At 34.5% G+C, this 19075-nt stretch overlaps 1 protein-coding gene across 1 annotated transcript in view; it reads right to left on the reverse strand.

Annotated features, from left to right (window-relative positions):
* PTPRQ (protein tyrosine phosphatase receptor type Q) overlaps positions 1 to 19075 on the reverse strand; it is a 100000-nt gene that overhangs the window by 56650 nt on the left and 24275 nt on the right. Inside the window, exons 18-25 of the mRNA XM_053978311.1 lie at positions 15427 to 15587; positions 13720 to 13865; positions 6829 to 6994; positions 6068 to 6358; positions 5559 to 5834; positions 4610 to 4761; positions 3377 to 3518; positions 1517 to 1786 (exon numbers count right to left, since the gene is read on the reverse strand). Of these exons, the coding sequence (XP_053834286.1) occupies positions 1517 to 1786; positions 3377 to 3518; positions 4610 to 4761; positions 5559 to 5834; positions 6068 to 6358; positions 6829 to 6994; positions 13720 to 13865; positions 15427 to 15587 (1604 nt within the window). The remainder of the gene's footprint in view (positions 1 to 1516; positions 1787 to 3376; positions 3519 to 4609; positions 4762 to 5558; positions 5835 to 6067; positions 6359 to 6828; positions 6995 to 13719; positions 13866 to 15426; positions 15588 to 19075) is intronic.

Below are 19075 nucleotides of genomic sequence, written 5' to 3' on the forward strand. Positions count from 1 at the left end.
CATTTGGAGTTCATCCATTTGATCTGGAACCAAAGCAGCAGTAGTCCAGCTGACAGCACAGACGTGGTCTAGATTCATTCAGACATGCACATCCACAAGTCTAATTTTAAGAAGTGTGGAAATCAAAGCTCATAATGGGAGACCAAGGCTTTGTGGACAGGAGGGATCCAGTGGAGGTGCATGCCACTCAGGAAGTTAGCAACAAGAAGTCTAAGAGTAAGGGTAAGTCTGATCTCCTCCAAGTTCAGTGCCTGACTCAAGTCTGCGTAGCTGAGCTGCTCCCCTCCATTTGTCATTCTGAACCAAAACCTTGTTGCTGACACAGATTCTCTTGTTTATTATTTGACAGATCTGGGAAAATTCACTCTTTTAGTTGAAGTATATACGAGTGCTGCAACTCATCTTTTAAGTTATTCAAAAACTTAGTAATAAAGTATTACAAAAGCTAGGTTTGGTTTGTAAGCCTCTGGGGTACAGTAGTGCTCCTCCATCCCACCCCTGTGTTTTCTAATTATCCTGAAACGGAGACCTCCTCAGCTTCATTGCATAAATTGATGTCACTTAAGAGAACACAAATAAAATAGCAAAATGCAATAATTTCTCCTGTAATTTAGTAGAAATGTGAAATCTTATCTGGATGTTTCTTGCTTAACATATTTTTTTAAATTTTTATATTTAACTATCACCAAAGAAGAAAACAATCCCAAGAAATAGTCCCAAGAGTAGCAATCATCCCTGACTGGGGGACTGAAACAGGCCTTTGCTTCCTGGATTCAGATTTGAGCTCCTCTCCACTTTCAGTTTAGAAGATAGGTACACAGCTATTCACATAGAACTAATTCTATTTTGAACAGAAAATCATCTCCATGTTTCATATGTCAAGTGAAAGCACCGCCAAGATTAGGTGAAGTGTTAAGTGTGTGTGGAGAGAAAAAGGAAGACAGACTGGGCAACAGTTTTTTACTTCAGTGCCAGAAAACCTGTCTACATTTTTCTTTGGATTTAGCTCACAATTTTCTTTCTTGTTTTAAAAAATCCTGCCTATGAAAAGTTATGACAAAGTTTCCTTGTAGAGGCTAAATTCTTCTCAATTTCCTGAATTCTGAGCAGCTTTATTGTCATTGAATTCATACCATTGACAGTTAGTAAAAACAAAACAAAAATTTCCCTCCCAAAATTTTTTTCAGACATACAGTCTCAAATATGCTAAATATACTAGGAACAAGGCAGATATTATATGACAAAAATAATGTGTGATCATAAATTAATAAAATAACTATTCAAACTCACATAGAAAAAGGTGTTCTCACTGTACTTTTAAAAATGGCAATTTATTCTCATCACTAGGTGTGTTCTAAAACAGGAGAAAGAGGAAGCCCTGTTTCTCTTCATTCACTATTAGCAAGAAATATAAACAACAGAATGATATAACTGTATTGAAGCAGCTTTTTCATGCCTGCTTGTTTCATAGTCATCATTTAAATTAAACAAAAAATTAACTTGAATAATTATTTACCTTTTTCTGGAAGTGTACTGGCATTGCATATCTGTTCTTCACCATCACCAGCAGACGTTGCAGCTTTTATTTTAATTTGATAAGTAACGTTGGAAAGCAGATTTCTAAAAGTATGCAGTGTACCATAAGATGAAAAATTTGTAGAATTTCCTTCAACTGTTATGATGTAATGTGTAATTATGCCATTGGCTGAAGCAGGAGGGTCCCACTGCACTAGGATCGATTGCCAATTTGTTGCAATACAACGAATGTTCTGTACAGCGTCTGGCACTTAAAGGATACACAGGCACCAAAGATTAACATGAACATGCAACTAAAATTGTAATCACCGAACAGTATCATTAGAGAAGCAGACCCAGTGCTCACAGTAAATCACTGCAGTGTCAGATAAATTAATAAAAAAACACATTGAAAGAACAAAACTATTACTTTGTTCTCATTAGATGGTTCATTTCCAGCTGCTGTGAATGTGACTGATGTTAGTACTTGAGAGAGGAGGCCATCTATCTATCTGGCTTCTTCCTAGTTGTGGGCTTCAGTTTTGTTTCCCCAACAAAACTTTCTGCTCATATTTCCCCCATGTTTTTTTAAACACAGCGTACTATTACATACACAGTATAGATACTCTATATACCTACTCCATATACATAGCAACAGCATCAACAGCAGAAGTTCCTTATTTATCTGTTTTCTTATCTGTCAGCCTTATTTCTTTCAGGCACTATATTACATTTCTCTGTCCAGAAGTCACTGGGCAGATTTCAGAGGTTTCATATAAATTCTTTCAACTTATTGTTTCCCATCTATTTGCTGGTTGTAACAAAAGAAATTTTTTTAAAATGCTCATAAAAAATTGATGAAGGTAGAAAATACTACAATCACTTTGAAAATAGAGCAATTATTTATGAACAATTGGTTAAAGAGAAATTGAGAAAATACCACAAGTATGGAATGTCAGTGATGAAATGAAACAACTGATGGATGACCATTGTTTTGAGGAGGACCACCTTCAGTTGCAGGAGTCCAACAGCCAAACTGAACCAGCTCAGTGATGGTCCAGATTTCTGATGGTGTTGTACAATAAACAGCAAAACTTTTCCCCAGAAACTCTTCTTTACTGGTTCTGGAAAGAATCTTCACCGGTAGAATGCATGATCTTATCAGACCTTTAAGTCATCATATGGGATCTTTTTATTTTGGGGTCTGCTCCCTTTGCTAACAGTGTAGAGGAACCTGGGAGCCTCCTAACCCATGCTTGTTCCCTGGTACTGACAGCTCTAACGGAGCCTCAGGGTTGCTCTGACCTGGCAAAGAAGATACAGTTTTGCACAACAGCCAGTTTCACAAACCCACAGTCTCTCTTTAGTGAATGTTATGTATTTCACTTTTAGTGGCTAGCTTCCTACCTAAAATAAATTAAAAAAAAAAAAGTTTAAAATTTCTATTTGTCTAATATAATTTCCAGTTCATTTGCCAATCTTTTGTCCAGCTGCTTTTGATACTGCTAATGTTTCAATTATTTTCACAGGGATCTGAATTATTGCTTTGATCTGCAAAGACTGATACCTATCTAATTTTCCTCCCTTTATCTGTGTTGCTATTAAAAGATTGATAGTAGCCATGTAAGCCTCTCATTTCAGATGAGGACATTTTTAATTCTACACTTCCGAAATCAGACTTCAAACCTAGTCTACAACAGGAATGTGAATTGGTGCTACACAGGCAAGAGACAATGAGTTAGTGTTAGGTTATGTTTTCTTTGGAGAGAAGAGGAAGACTTTTGTTCAACCATACAAGGAAAACAAATATAAATATATTTAAAACTGTCAGAACTGCAGCTTAGAAAAAATAATATCTAACCTGATTCCATCGTTGTAAATTGGACAGCATTACTGAACTGATTGCCATTCCCAAGCTTGGTAAATGCAGAGACACTGATAAAATAGGGGCTGTATGGGTCTAATCCAACAATGTTTGCCTCATGGTTTGAACCTGAAATGTTCTTAAGGAAGGAAATATTATTAGTACACAATAAATCTCTAGAAACATTGTAGCCTTCACCTTGAACTTACTGAAATGAACAGAAGATTTACAGCCACAGTTTTGCCTCTTCCACTCTGAGTAGCTTTCAGTCAAATGCTGAAAACTATTTCTAGTTTCACATCAACCCCCCTCACCTTCTACTTCCTTACAGATCTTTGGTGGTTTCTTTGGGTGAGTACCCAAAGAATGTGTTTCCAAAGGTAGCTGGCTGTAGAATCGGCAGTCCCTCCTTCACATGCGCATCGTGGCCTTCCGGCATTATGGAAGAAACTGGGATGATGCCAGCACTTCTTTCCACAATGGGGAATAACAGCAGACCTCACTGCAGCACTGTCTTTTCCTGCAGCTTTTACAAGCATCTCAGATGAACAGGGCTCACTATATAGTTTCTAAGCTTGAGATGCAATCCTGACCTCAGCTTGCTGCCTTTGCAGTTCATGGAGCGTTCCTTGAGGCCACCCAAGCAATCAGATTTAAGCTTTGATCAAATTTTGTATATCATAAAATTATAGATTCATAGAATGGCTTGGGTTGGAAGGTGCCTTTAAAGACCATCCAGTTCCAACTCCCATACTGTGAGTAGAGAATCTTCTATAAGACTGGGTTACTCAGAGCTTCACCCAGCATGGCCCTGAACATTTACAATTTACTCTGTTCTTATTCTTTGATTTTTGTTTTTTTAATGAAGACCTCTGAACAGTTTTTACTATTTTTTGAGATAGTAAAATTTTTTGAATCTTGAAAGTCCATCGGTACTAAATAGTTAAACAAAGGTAGCCACAAGGCAATTAACTTCTGTCATTTTCTAACCTTAAGCTTACACTAAAATACCAAGTAAGATGAATAAATCTCACCATTAATGAAACATTAGAAGCTCAAAGCACATTAAAATTGAACATTTTTTCCTGTTTAATTTGAAAAATTGAATTTATAGATGCTTCATAATTCTAGGGGCATAACAGACATTTAAAATATTTGCCATATCTTTTTTTTTTTCTAAAACATGAAAAAATACTTTAAAAAATTATACACTCTTAATTATAAACATACCCAGAAAAATAATTTTTCAGTGTTGTTTTGATAAATCTTAAAATTATATCTCATAATAACACCATTTGGCTGGGGACTTGGATCCCATTTTAGCCACACGGAATCTGCAGTGTAGTTGATAATGGTCAAATTCTGGGGTGGAGCTAATGGCACTGCAAAAGAGAAATGCTATTGAGTACCAAATCACAAATACTCCAGGCAAAACAATACATGCAGGAGAATATAGGTACTTTTGTTAACATTTGTATCTGAACTCAAGCTAACAGTACTTGATTGCTATTTCAGGCCTTTTTCTTCCTCTTTGACATGAAACAAATTCCATTAACTCAGAATACATTTTTAGTTAGCAAGGGATCTTCTTAGAGATCTAACAAATCTATTAATCACTTAAACATCCCTACTGTCAGAGCCTTAGTTCTATTTAAATGATTAATTTAACAGAAGTCATATTACATATATAACTGGAATGCGATTTACTTTGCTTCCTACACCATATATGGGGCACAACTCATCATATATTTAAAAGATGTGTAATTTACCATGCAGGGGAGAGGAGGTCCATGTAAAGGGGAACTGTGTGAATGTGTCAGAAATATTTCCATGTTTTATCATTTTTCAATTACATGGGGGGATGAAGAGAAAGGTACTGTTTTCTTCAAAATCCCTAACACTTTGCAAACCATAACACATTCCAAAGACAAAAGATATTTCTTCATGGAGTTATTTTTGTAATCCTATGCAGAATGTGACCTCCTCTTATGCACTGTGGCAGGAGGAGGAACACTCAGGAAACACCTGCCTTGAAGTGCTTCCTTTGTCTGAAAGCTCTTCACTCACAGACCAATGGAAAATTAATCCTTCATATCAACAGGTCTGATACTCAGATCTAAGATGGATGTTGTAACATAGGGCTGATATTTTGAAGTTGTTTACAATTGAATTTGCTCACCTGATTCATCTGTGTAGAACTGAAGCATAGCAGATGGACCAGGTCCTTTTATTGTTCTGGCAGCTGCATAAATGCTGTACAATGTGAATGGCAGAAGGTCTTCCAAAATGATAAAATTATTGGTGGTAGAGAATGAGTTATTCCTTTCTGGCCCAAATAGATTTAAATTATAATGTATTATAATACCATTTGGCTTAATGGGAGGGTCCCATGAAAGCATAACTGAGGTAGTTGAGAGATTTGAAAATGTTTTCATTACAGGCGCTGATTCTGGGACTATATGAAGAAATAAGAAAGAAAAAACAAGGATAATCTCAGAAAAGTATGAGTTACAATGAAAAATTCTATTTCACAGTCTTAAAATAGAAATGTGCAGCAGTTGTTTGTGTCACTGTATAACAAAAACACTTTAAGTGAAACAAGAAAATAAACAACTTTTTTCTTTTAGAAAGCTATTTGGGTGTTTTTTATACATTTCCTTAGGAATTAATAAAATATCTTAATCTTACCATCTTCATCAGTTCTTATATGAAGACTTAGAGCATGCCGTTCAGAAGATCCTTTATCAGTGGCTGGTGTGATTTTCAGAATGTAATCAGTGTATTTCTCCAGATCATCGAAAATTATGCTTGTGTTGTAAGTAAGGAAAGATATTACCTTACTGGTTCCCAGTTGCATTAAACTTAGAGAAACATGAAAGAAGACTAAGCCATTTGACTGGGATGGTGGAAGCCAGCTTACATTTACAGAAGATGAGGAAATGTTTTGATAGATCAGATTTTCAACAAAACCTTCTGGGACTATGAGAGATAATAAGCAAAAAATTAAATGCATGGATTACAGTAATAAAACATACAAACCCCAACCAGAAATAACTGTTCAAAATATAATTAAAGTGTCAGTTGTAATATTCTTAGCAACTTTTAAAAATAATTTTTGTTTCAATATCAAAAGCAAAATAATTGAAGGTATGTATGAATAATCATTTCTGTCAAATTTGTTTAGGAAGAGTCTTAATGAAAGCTTAGGACAATAATTTTATTGCTTGTATCCACACAGGCTTGTGCTTTATGTTCTTAGTATTTCAAAGACTCAGATCAAAATGCCTTTCTTGTAAAGATAAATATTGCAGCATCGAAAACCAAATTTAATGGTCTTTTTTTAACTTTGCCACCATAAAAGTAAAATAATTTTTAAGTTAGAGAATATTTAATAAATATTTAATAAAATCACTGATATACAATGAGCACTAAAAAAGTTATTAACTTACTATCCTGATCTGTATACACATCTATTTTTTCACTGGTTTTGTTTCCATCTCCAAATGCCGTGCTTGCAGTTAACCACAAAGTATAATGGCTGTACTTTGCCAAGTCATCCAGCACTACAAATGGAGACGCACTGACATTGCTGTCATTATCATAACTTGTGAAATTCTAAAGAGAGAAATAAAAGAAAATGTTACCACTTAAAATGTTTTTATTCATTGATTTCTCTTTCCAGTTCCCCATTTAGCCATCACCACCAGCAGACATGATTCACCATAGCACTCAGAAGACATAAACCTATGCTTTGACTCCTAATGAGCACTGATTTTTTCTGAAATACTTGATTGTATGATGTCTATTTATACTCCTTTTAAATACTACAGAGTACGTAATTGGCTTCTTCTGTTGTTTGTAATTGTTGAATGCCAATTCAGGGATTAAAGCTGTAATATTGCAGTGCGTTTATCCATATTTCATCAAGAAAATTACCCAAAAAACCCAGCATCTGCTAATTGTTTATAGATTACATGAATCACACATGCCTTGGCTGATCATTATTAATCAAATCAAAGGACTTCTCTCTCTTTAACCTATTTTTATGAGAGTAGATTTTTGAATGTAAAACTTTCAGTGGCAGATATCTCACCTCACCCCTTGATAAACTGTTACTTTTGCTCATTGTCCCATGCAGTAACACCATGACATTATCTCTAAGGAAATGTCTATAGTTTAACCATGTTAAACCGAAGGCATCAACAGATTTTTTTTCTTTTGTGCAGTTACTTGCTACTGAAAGAATAGCAGCAGAACCTAGTCCCACTGTCTTTTGAACTATATTAAAAAAATGTCATTAATACTGTGACTACAACAATAAGTTAGTACTTCAGATCAGCACCTCTAAGGAGGCTATTCCTGTTTAGAATCAACAATTTTGGAAGATGAAAAGAAAAAATATAAAGCATATTATTTATGCAAGTTCAGCTACACCACATAAGTGAATGTGTTGAATCATCCACTGATTTATAGGAACTTGACTTAGGTGATCCAACACAGTTTGGTTCATGGTTTTAAAATTGTTCAGAAGTTATTTAGCCCATAAACGTATTCAGCTCAAGCTCTGGGTAGCAAGTCATATCTTTACTGCTGATTCAAAGAGCCAGTAGCATTTCTCTCCAACAGCCACATTGCCCCATTGAGCAGATGGCATGGACAGCACTTCTCAGGACCAAAGAAATCCTAATTTTTCTACATAGCAATATTTTCAGGGTGGGCTGGATTTTGCCCAACCCCCTGATGAATTCCAGCTATTTGGCCTGCCCCCTGTTTTTGGCATTAGATCAAATCCACACCTTCCACTTCTTTAAAATTCAAGTTGGCTTTCAAGTAAGTGTTTTTCTGAAAAAGAGAGGCCACGAGAGCAAACTTACTACAGCAGGAGAAAGGCAACAGAAATATTTGGGTATGAAAATTTAGAAACACCACATATAAGTACAGGCATGTGCATACTGAAAAATGTATTATATTTCTCATGAGGAAACTTCCTACTGAAGAAGTCACTGTGATATGCTCTATCACACAGTTGAATCAGTACTGTACAAACTGATAATTCAGCATGCAATCTTGATATCTATCACCAATACATATCAATTTATGTATCTAATGCAACACTTCACCAATTTTTTTACAGGCAAAATATTTTTATTTTTGCAGAAAACAATAGGTGACACTCTCATTTATTTCCCTGAGATTTTTATGCCTGTATCTGAAGACCTAGTTTTGCCTGCAGTCACTAGTACTGACATAACATAAATAAGTAAACAGTTTGTCAACGAAAACTTAAGCCTTTGTTTGGAATGCAGAACAGAAGCTGCACAAATTGTAAGTATAAATTTTTGTATCCACTCTTAACTGACTATAAGCACACTGTTAGTTTTGGCCAATAGATTAGGTTAAGTCAACATCAGTCAAAATACAAAAACTTCCACCTTAATATATGAATTTCGTCTAGAAGTAGTTTGGATTTCATACTAGCTTCATACCTAACTGAAAAAGGCTGGAAAGAGCTTTGTGTTACATTTGGTAAGTTAAGATAGAGGAAACATGGATCAGATTCTAAGGTATTTAGTTAAACTTTCTGGTACTCAAGCAGGGTATAACAGAAAACATCATCTGGCCCAGGAGAAGCATTCTAATACACTCTTGTTGTTACTATTATTATTATTGTTAGCAATAATTAGTAGTTTATAACAACAATTAATAATCAGATTTTTTCAAAAATAAGACCTTAAATAATTACCCAAATTTTCAAGGTAAAAATGTCAAGGCTAACACATCAAGTTTTGATCCTAGATTTAATTGGAGTTATTGGTATGAACAGCTGAAAATTCAACTCTTAATTTAAAAAGACCTTTACAATTTAGGCAGCTGTCTGGCAGTTAAGGACTCAGTGAACTAACGTGAATAACAGGGTTTTGGTGGGTCAACAAAAACTATTTTAAGAGGTAGCTCCTTTGCTGTGAGGAGTGACGATATCTCAAACTACTGATATGACAAAATATTAGGAAAAAAAAAAGGAACACATAATTAAGAGTAACAGTGAGCAGGAAGAGCTGTGTGGGTACAAAATGAGAAAAGATGAAACTTGTGCTAATTGTACCCTGGGGATAGAACACTATAGGAAGTTTTACAATTAACTGTGGCTGCAGATGAAAGCAAACAGCTTAGGATCTTTGGCTACAGCTGAAGAAATTCTTCCTTCTGTTCCTTTCTTCATCCACACATGAAAGAAGTTTTGACATAGCAAAGTATCGGATTATTAAAAGCAGCTAAGTGTAAGCAATACACTCAAGCAATGAACATGTCAGCAGAAACTAGTATCTTCTTCACCTCAGGAAGTGGCAGATATTTCCAGTGGCATAAAGCTGTATTTAGCTGTATAAGGAAAATATGGTGATGCTCTTCTTCGCTGCTAACAATTTTACCCCTGTTCTGTTTTCTTCTTTAGGTTCATTGTATTGCATTCTTATTTTGAGTCAGAGGATCACATACTTGACTCTGGGAATCAGGTGAGAGTGGTGACACTGTGAAGGCTAATCCAAACCATCCTTCAAGGGGTGTAATATTTGCTGTTCCAGTAACAACCTAAGGGAAGTTATTTCTTTTTTGTCTGCTGTACTATTCTGAGACAAGCTTTTTAAAAATTTGCAGTGTATTGTAGGGAAGTTACCCTTTTTATCCCTGCTTTGGTCATACTGGTGAAAGAAAATGTATGATTGTTAAGTAATACAGCACACTGTTTGCATCCCTTGTCTGGATCCCAGGCATAGACAAGTTGAATTTCACTCTGAACTGTATCAAGTCATATTCACTTTGCTTGGCTTGAGGTAGAGGTTGGATGATTTGGGGTCAGATATTCAGTTGATAGAAGGATCATAGGCTATTGTTCAGTCCTTGCCCCTGGTTCCCCTGTTTGGTAGATTTCATCTCTACTGAAATTCCTACACTGGGGAAATTTATTGAAGCATATATTTATGTTTGTAATTAGCACCTTTCCACTTTCTTGCTAATTAAAATAGAAGTATATAGAGATTGAATAACAGAGTTCATTCAAGCCAATGATATCTTTCATAGATTCATATTTAGCCATGAGACAATTACTTTCATTGAGTCTTTGATTTATTTCCTTGATAGGACTGAGAATATGGGCATTATGATTGCTTCAAGCACCAGTCAAGGCATCATGGAGCAAAACTTGCAAAGCTGCTCTTGAAAACAGTGAAATCTTGAACTTTAGGGACCCAGCAGTGTCACAGAGAAGTGATATGAAGAAGAGGTACAGCTTCATGTAATCTATGAAGGAAGTACTCTTTGTCAGCATAATGTCATATCTTTACTGCACTGGGACAGGATATATACACCAAGAAGTAGCATTTTCCCTAGACCTATGACAGCAGAAGATGAAAGATAAAGCTGAACTGAAATGTAGCCTAATGCAGGTGATGGTTTATTCTAGTTGGCTGCCAGCCATTCCTCCCTCTCTGACACATTTTCTTTTACAACTGTCAACATCCCCATAGAAACAGCCCACTCATCTACCAAAATCCTTAAATCTAATCTCCATCACTAAATATTTCCTTCTGCTATTCTGGTCTTCAGCCTTGGGTCTGAGCATCCCAGGCCTTCTGACTGGACAGCTGCAGTGTTATTTTCATGTAGACCAGTAAAGCAAAGAAACTATACATTATTTTTTTTTACTGATGAAAGTACATAAATTTTCCCTTTTTGACAGCAAACTTAAATTTCTGCATCATGTCAAGGAGTAAACTGTATATTTTATCTCAGGTCTTTTTTGGTATTTGGGCATTTTTTCCCTAAACAAAATGCTTCACTCTGCAACTACTAAATTCCTAGTTTTAACATATTAATAGTCAGTGGTTTATATTGATTTGGTTTTAATATGCCTGAACATTTTGAGACTGTGAGAAGTGATAAATTGAGAAAACAGAATAGTTTAGTATGACTTCTGTATCTATTTCAGATTATGAGAGCATTGGGAGATATTAATCTGCTTGATATTCTTCAGCAAGCATGTTTATTCAGGCATCTAGAAGTTATGCTTTAAGACTTGGACCTCTGGCATTATGTCCTGACAAAGAAGCAGAGGAAAGACTGGTAGAGAATGGCTGCCCATGATGTGAAAATGTGAAATGTGAAAAGATCATCCAATTTTCAATTCTCCTGTATAATTTCTCAAACTGAAAATACAGTTTGGTTAAACATAAGCAGAATGATGACCTTGACACAGAGTATTTCAACCAAGGACTCTTTCTTTATAAATGTGTGCAATACAAAACTTAGCAACAGACCCTGGAATTGCACGGTTATACTTCTAAGTTACAAAAAGTTGTAAGCTATAGGTATGTATAGTCACGCAGCTTACAACTGTCTGTATATATCATATATGTGTATATATATGTATATATATATAGTCACATATCAGGCTGACTTTCACACATGCACTTCTCTGTTGTAAAAGGAGTAATATAAAATATCTGACAGAAATGAGTTGGCTTTTTTCACCTGTTTGAAATCTGTCTTGCATCCACAGGAATGCCAAGGTACAGATTAGGACTGCAGTGTAGATATGGTAGTTGCCATGCTAAACAGTGAACAGAAAGGATGTGAAGGGCAGAAGGAGTTAAAGGGAATAGACAGATTAAGATTTGATCATGATTCAAGAGATTAATGTTCATATCCCATGGGCAGTAAGAGACATATGCAACAGCAGTTGAAACCTGTCTTCTGAGGGCAAAGGAATGGGATAAAAATCAAAGTCAAAAGGATGAAAATGGTAGGTTCCACACACAGAGGTAGAACTACTGTCAGCACTTTTCTCCTGGCAACACATAATATGCCAAAGCAGCACACCAACTTCCACTTGTGCCACCATCCATCCCTGGCCTAACTACATCACATGATAATAAAACTGGACCTTCACCTTGCTGGGCCAATGCTACTGTGCTCCATCTTCCCTATCTTCCTCCTTTATTTCCAGAATCCTGGGCACATCACAGGGGGTTTTATCTCTCTCTCTCTCAGTGTGTCAGCTTCACCTTACTCTTTCATCTCAGAGTTGCACCTGCCTAAAGGCAGGAATAGTCCAAATCCATAGTCCTCTTCTAAAATTGCTTGAAATGTCCTTCATAGGATGAGCTATCTCAGGTGATGCACTGATGTAAAGTTTGTCCAGAGATTTAAGAAAAAAGCTGTTGCTGTAGCAGCATGTGCAAATAGAGTCTATGATCTGAACTGTAGTCCTGATTTTAATCTCATCAGAATGTGAATTCATGGCACAGTTCTGCTTGCACCTGAAACTATGCAGAGCCCAGCAACTACATACCTTCATAGAAGTCAGAGACACACTGAAGTGTGTCAGCAATTATTCACTCACAGCTATTTTTAACACTTGTGAATATTTTTTCTAGTTATCCTCAAAAATGTGCATACCTCACCCTAGACATATCTTGATCATAAATTTATGCAGTCAAGGTTATTTTCTATACATAATTTTCTAAATTAATTTATATTTCTTGTTTTTCTTCCACACATGTAAAACTTGTGACCAAAAACTGTAAAGGAAGCTTATTTCTCTTATTGTATTTCTGTACCATAAGATATTCACAGAAAGTAGAATAGAAAGACTATATACAATTAATAAGTGTACTGCATAATTAAGGATGAAAGCAGCAACAGCAAAAAAAAACAAAACTAAATGAAAGTGTATTTCCAAAATATTATTTATAAGATTTTGTCTTTTAAGCTTTAACTTCAAAATAACAATATCTTTGCTTCAATATACTAAACAGTAATTTCCTTTTGAGAGTAAGAAAAATATGAAAAAAAAATGCATTCTCTACTTTCACATTACCTTCATATTTTCAATACTGTACAAACATGTATTAAAAAGTAAAACCAGAACAAGAAATTTACTCAAATTGATAGATCAGACTAAAAGAAACACTCTTGAGGGTGTGCCATGCATGTAGTGGGTCTTGAGTCTATCCACTACATATGTTAAGTGTGTAGATATATATTAGGTGTATGTGTGCATATATATGCATTTATATATATATGTACATATAAACTTTGCATAATGGAATATTACACAAAATCTATTGGCATTAATGCTTATATGATATGAATGCTCAGTGAGATGCACAATGTAACATATATGATTACAAGATGTGCTTCTGCCTTTGTAAGTTTAGAAACTACATTATGATGAAGGAAATATGAAAAACCAATTTATTGAAAACTATAAACCTGATTTAATCTTTAAGTAATTATTAGAACATTTCATTGACTTCTACAAAAGAATATAAAAATAAGCTTACCTGTATGAATATTCCTGAATTGTTTTTGAAATAAACTGAGTAGTACAGTATATTTCCATTAGGCTTTTGAGGAGGAGACCAGTATAGCATAACTGATGTAGAAGAAAGGTTTCTGTATGTGACATCTTTCGGTGGATCACTTGGTGCTGGAAAAATGTTAAGTTTTAGCATACCTAAAGCTTTTGTACCTCAAGGTTTTATACACTTTAGTAACCGAGGATCATCCGTTATAGTAGATTTTACATCATTCTATGGAAAATTAAATGTATTTCTGATTATGGTGTAGAAACTGGTTCACAAAATAATGAAATAAAACTGTATACGTAAAATGAATTTTTAAAACACTTTTTCAACCATATTTGTATTTAGCTGCATTTGTAAACAGATAAGATTTTTCTTACAGAATTTGTCCTGTACTTACTGCTTTGTGCACATAAAAAATCTAATTTGCAGACATGGAAGTTGACCGAGTTATGTGTCTATACTCCAAGTACAGTTGGTAGGGAAAAAATGGATTTTTTTCACAAAACCTAAATTTAAAGCCTTTTTTTCTCTGATTATAATCAGAATTTAAGCTCCCAACTCATGTAGATAGACCAGATACTTAAGCTTGGACAGTATGATAATTTATCTTTTTTCCTCTTTTCTCATCCTATTAAATGCGCAGGAACTCCTCTGTAAGCCTTCTTCCATTAGTCCCTCCTCCTGTTTATAAAGAATAGCAGCATATGGTTCTTCTCAGTAACACAGAGATGTAGGAGAGTTAAATTCAATTCCTTAAATCAGCTTAGGAGAATTTAAATCCATATTTCTCATCATCCAAGAAAGTGCTCTATAGAACTTGTAGTAGAGTAATGAAGACTATGAGTTATGTATCTCTCTTGCTTTGTGCTGCTCTTGTTTGTGTAAAATATTAAAATATTAATTGGACGGGGAACTCCAGAACCAGTTGCTTAAAGTCTGTCCCTATAAAGACAATTCATATTCCCACACCAGTTTCAGTAGCAACTGTGAATATTGACAACCTGATGACATAGACAGATTTTGGAGGGATGGCTAATCCTGCAAGTGGTTCTGCATTGGGGAATTGTTTATATCTATGCAGAGTGATTTTGAAGTATGCTTGCATACTATCTATTTTGGAACAGATTATAGCAATATGATTGATGGAAAACCAGAAACAAAAATTAAACTGAATGACTTTCAAAGCACAGTATATCATACAATCATATAAATGTCACTTTCCATGCTGGAAGTATAAAATAATTAAAATGGAATAAACAAATCAATGTACACTTAGAGTGTTCATTTTCAAATTAAAAATACTTCAGACTTGAGAGGGATACTCTAAGTAAAGTATTTCCCTATCAGAAATTGCATCACAGCTGCTTTAAGTAAGGATCTATTAAAATATATTACAAAAATAATATTATTTATCTCAAAATTTAGAATGAAATTATTTGGATCTTATCTGTCCTGAAGAGAAATGCTAAGTTTTTTTCTCAGTAAATTAATAGAATTACCTATCACAATTTTATAGAGCCATAGATACATGTATACACAAAGATAGAGCCACAGAGATGGTAGAATGTCTGTCCTTTACAAATCAAATGTCACTTCTACTTCATTGGCTTTATTAACTCAAATAAGGCTGACAGAATTTTAAAGCTGAATGAAAATAAAGGTTCATACTGTATATAAGCTTACCTCCTTCAGAAGTTCTGAATGTTATAGTATCACTTTTTATGTTGCCATCTCCAAATCTTGTACTTGCTGTTAGGTAAGCACTATACTTATAGTTATATTCTAGGTCTGTGAATTCCAGTGATGTTTCCGTTACATTTACACTCCTCTTTGACATTTTATTCCTAAAGAGAAAGTATTTTATTAATTGTATACACACACCATTTCTTTCTATATATATAATTATGGCATTTTTTGTAAAAATGAAAAATGTAGTATCATGTTAAATACAAGTAGTTTAGCTTTTTTTAAAAGAGGCTAGGAAAACTTCTTCTCTTTTATGGTGAAAACCTAACTTTTGTACCATGGCATCACAGTAGGGCTCTTCATTTTGTTTCTTAAAAAAAATAACAGCCCAAAACCCTACAGAAATATGTTTGCAAATTACATCAACAAAGACAATGGTTATTTGAAATATTAAGGAGGAGTATTGCTATCTATTAACTACTTTCAAATGGTTATGTGGTACCCTTGGGAAGGACACAGTAGGGCATAACTAAACTGTCTCCCTGGACAGGAATAGTGAAATATAAAAAGATTATAGCAGGGAGCATGCCCTACTGTGACTCTGTGAAATTGGTCAGAAGGCTGAAGTTATAAATGGAATAATAGAAGATGATATGGAACAGGAATTAGCTGGTGCTGAGTTAATTCTGGTGGAATGTAGCAGAGGATCAGAATGGAAATCCAGTCAGGTCAAAACCCGCCTAGAAAGACTGTAAGATGTAACATTAATAAAATGCTGGTATTAGCATAGGTATGAAATTATTATCAGAAAGTAAAATAAGGTACAGAAATAACTTGAATACAAAAAGTCTTATATTCCTTGTAAAGTTAATATAATCTTTTAAGAAAAAAATAGGAGGAAAATAAAAACCTAACATTCCATTCCTTCAAAGATTTCTGTATGAGTACGTGTCCTGTGACTCTAATAGGATTTCATAGAGAGATGATAATTTGATAATTAAAACCAAATATCTTGCTCCAGAAGTCACTGTGAAACTCTTCACAAATGACAATGTGTTCTAATACTAAAAAAAGGCAAAAAGTAATTCAAAATTACTAGACTTTCATCCTTTGATAACTGAATGACTGTCCCATTAGCAAAGATCACCATCTAATATATTTGAAATAAGGTTACATTAACAAACAACTGGAATGAGAAAATGTATGAGAATGAAAAAAAATCCTTCCTAACCCTCAGATTTTGAGTGGAATGTCACTTGACATGGGAAACACTCTTGGTAACAGAGATTTTTCCCAAACTTCTGACATTTTTAATAGTCAGTAAAATTTACAAGAGATTGCAGCTGCAGTTAACAAACTCTATACAAAGAAAGACATTTTTTCCTGGATCTTTGCCCAATTTATTCTTAGTATGGAAATATGTATCTGGTTATAATTTAAGTAAGAAGAAAATCCACAGCTTAGTGTTGTTAACATTTCTACTCTGAGTAACTGCATTCTTACATCTGAGTTGCCAAAAAACATTTCCACAACCAGGCACAGAAAGAAAAACAAAAACTTGATGTATTTCAAGGGAAGCTGATTTTCTGTTTAGAAACAACTGAGATTGCAATAAAAATAAGAAAACACTGATCAAAGTGAGTGCAGCCTTCACAGACAGTGAGAAAGTACCTAGCAGAATAAGTTAAGCTAAGAAATCTTACTAAAGAAAAATAATAAAAGGTTTTAAATCACATTTTTTCAAAAATGCAGATCACACAGATACCAAGAAATTGCATAATTCCACTTGACAAAGACAGGTACCATATTTTCTTAAAAAACTGTATCTCAAAATAGACGTAGTCAATTAGTATCTCACAAAAATTTGCAGAAAAGGATAATGCCAAAAAACAATAGCTACATACAAGTTCAGCGATTTTGTTAATTGCACCTTTAATAATCTAAAATTACATTTAAGGAATATGAGTTTTTGGGCTCAAGGAAAGAAGAAATTTGCTTTATTGCCTACTAGCACCTTGACCTCTGACAAATTCCATAAAATATAACTGAAAACATTGCAAATATCACACTTTCTATCCTATTAATTATGGATTCTTGTTCTAAATCAGCTAAAGAAAGGTTACCAAATTCTTTATAACTGTTGCAAAATATTTAAGTGAAGTGAAGGAATGTTTATTTAACAACTTTAGTAACCTCCTTTCTGCTATATTGAGAAGCACTGGGATTAACAGTCTCCTCCAAAATATACTGAATACCTCCCAAGAGCAGCAACTATATGGCATGACAATCTGCCTTGTCAAATCTCCCCCTGCAATGCATTTATATATAGACATATATATATATACATACATATGCATTTTATATAGACAACTCTTTTAAATACTTAAAATTACTCTCCATCCTCCACAGCCCTCTCTCCCTGCCAAGGAAGGAGTGAAGTTATGACCCCTTTGAAGGCAAAGGGAATTTTTCTCCAGTGTCCTTGCCTTAACATGATACCTAAAACCTCTCTAAATTTAGGTATGGCACAGTAAGGAAAGACAAGACAGAGCAAAAAGAATATGTGCAAGGCTTATATCAAGAAGTTGTGTGATTGCTTAATTGCAATATTTAGAAAGATTGATAATTTAAGAGTTGTTTCTTTTTTTTTAATAATTCTGTCTAAATCTTTTCTCACAGTAACAAAAGCAGCAAGTTATAAGGGAACATAAGGATGAACAGTTGCATAAACTCAAGTCTTTGAACACAGCATGCATCAAAACCATAGCCCTTATAATAAAGTAACTCTTCCCTAGCTTGAGGACAGTCATTATTTTAAAAAGCAGCAGACATTCTCAGTGGAGTAGAACTAACAAGAGAAGACAAATTCAACTTTTCTGGAAAGAAGAGCTTTCTCCTCTTCACTTTATCATCAACTTAACGAGAAATTATAATTAAAAAAAAAAATAGCGACTGAGGTCACACCCCACCCCAAAACTGTCAAATAACAATAAAATAATGTAAGCTCAAGAGTAGTTTGCCCATACCAACTGAGGATTTGTACATCTGGTTCACATCTTATGCACTTTAGTATTTCGTATTCCTGCACCTTAGCAGTGGCAATAAAATGGCAAAGCATAAATACAGTATATTAAAGGTGATCAATAAAAAACATTTTCACTCCCAGTAGAAGTTACAGGTCTTTGAAGAGATGACACATTGCTAGAACAAGCTATGTTTTGCAAGGTATAAGACAGAAGCTGCAAAAGGAATAGGACAGAAGCGACAAAACTCCTTTGGAAAGGTGAAAAAATATGACAGGAGGAAAAAAATAATAATAATAAAAAATATTAGATAGAAAAAACTAAAACACAATAAATGAAAAGTATCTGTTAATGATACGTGTTTGCTATGAATGTAAGAGATATAAAATATAAGAGTAGACATAATTGATAGCACATATGAAAACTCTGAACATGGCTCTTACACACTCTCTATAAAAGGAGAAAATATTTCTCTATTTCGAGCCTATTTCAAATCTCCTTGACAATTCAGCATGGGTTTGCACCCTGCCTTGCAGCAGGCCTAATCAGAATATAATGAAAACAGGCACCATGCTCTAGTTTAAATCTGAATTCACTTACTGTAGCATAACCTTTGGAAAAAA

This window comes from Vidua macroura, chromosome 5, assembly GCF_024509145.1.
Source record: "Vidua macroura isolate BioBank_ID:100142 chromosome 5, ASM2450914v1, whole genome shotgun sequence".
Classification (NCBI taxonomy): Eukaryota; Metazoa; Chordata; class Aves; order Passeriformes; family Viduidae; genus Vidua; species Vidua macroura.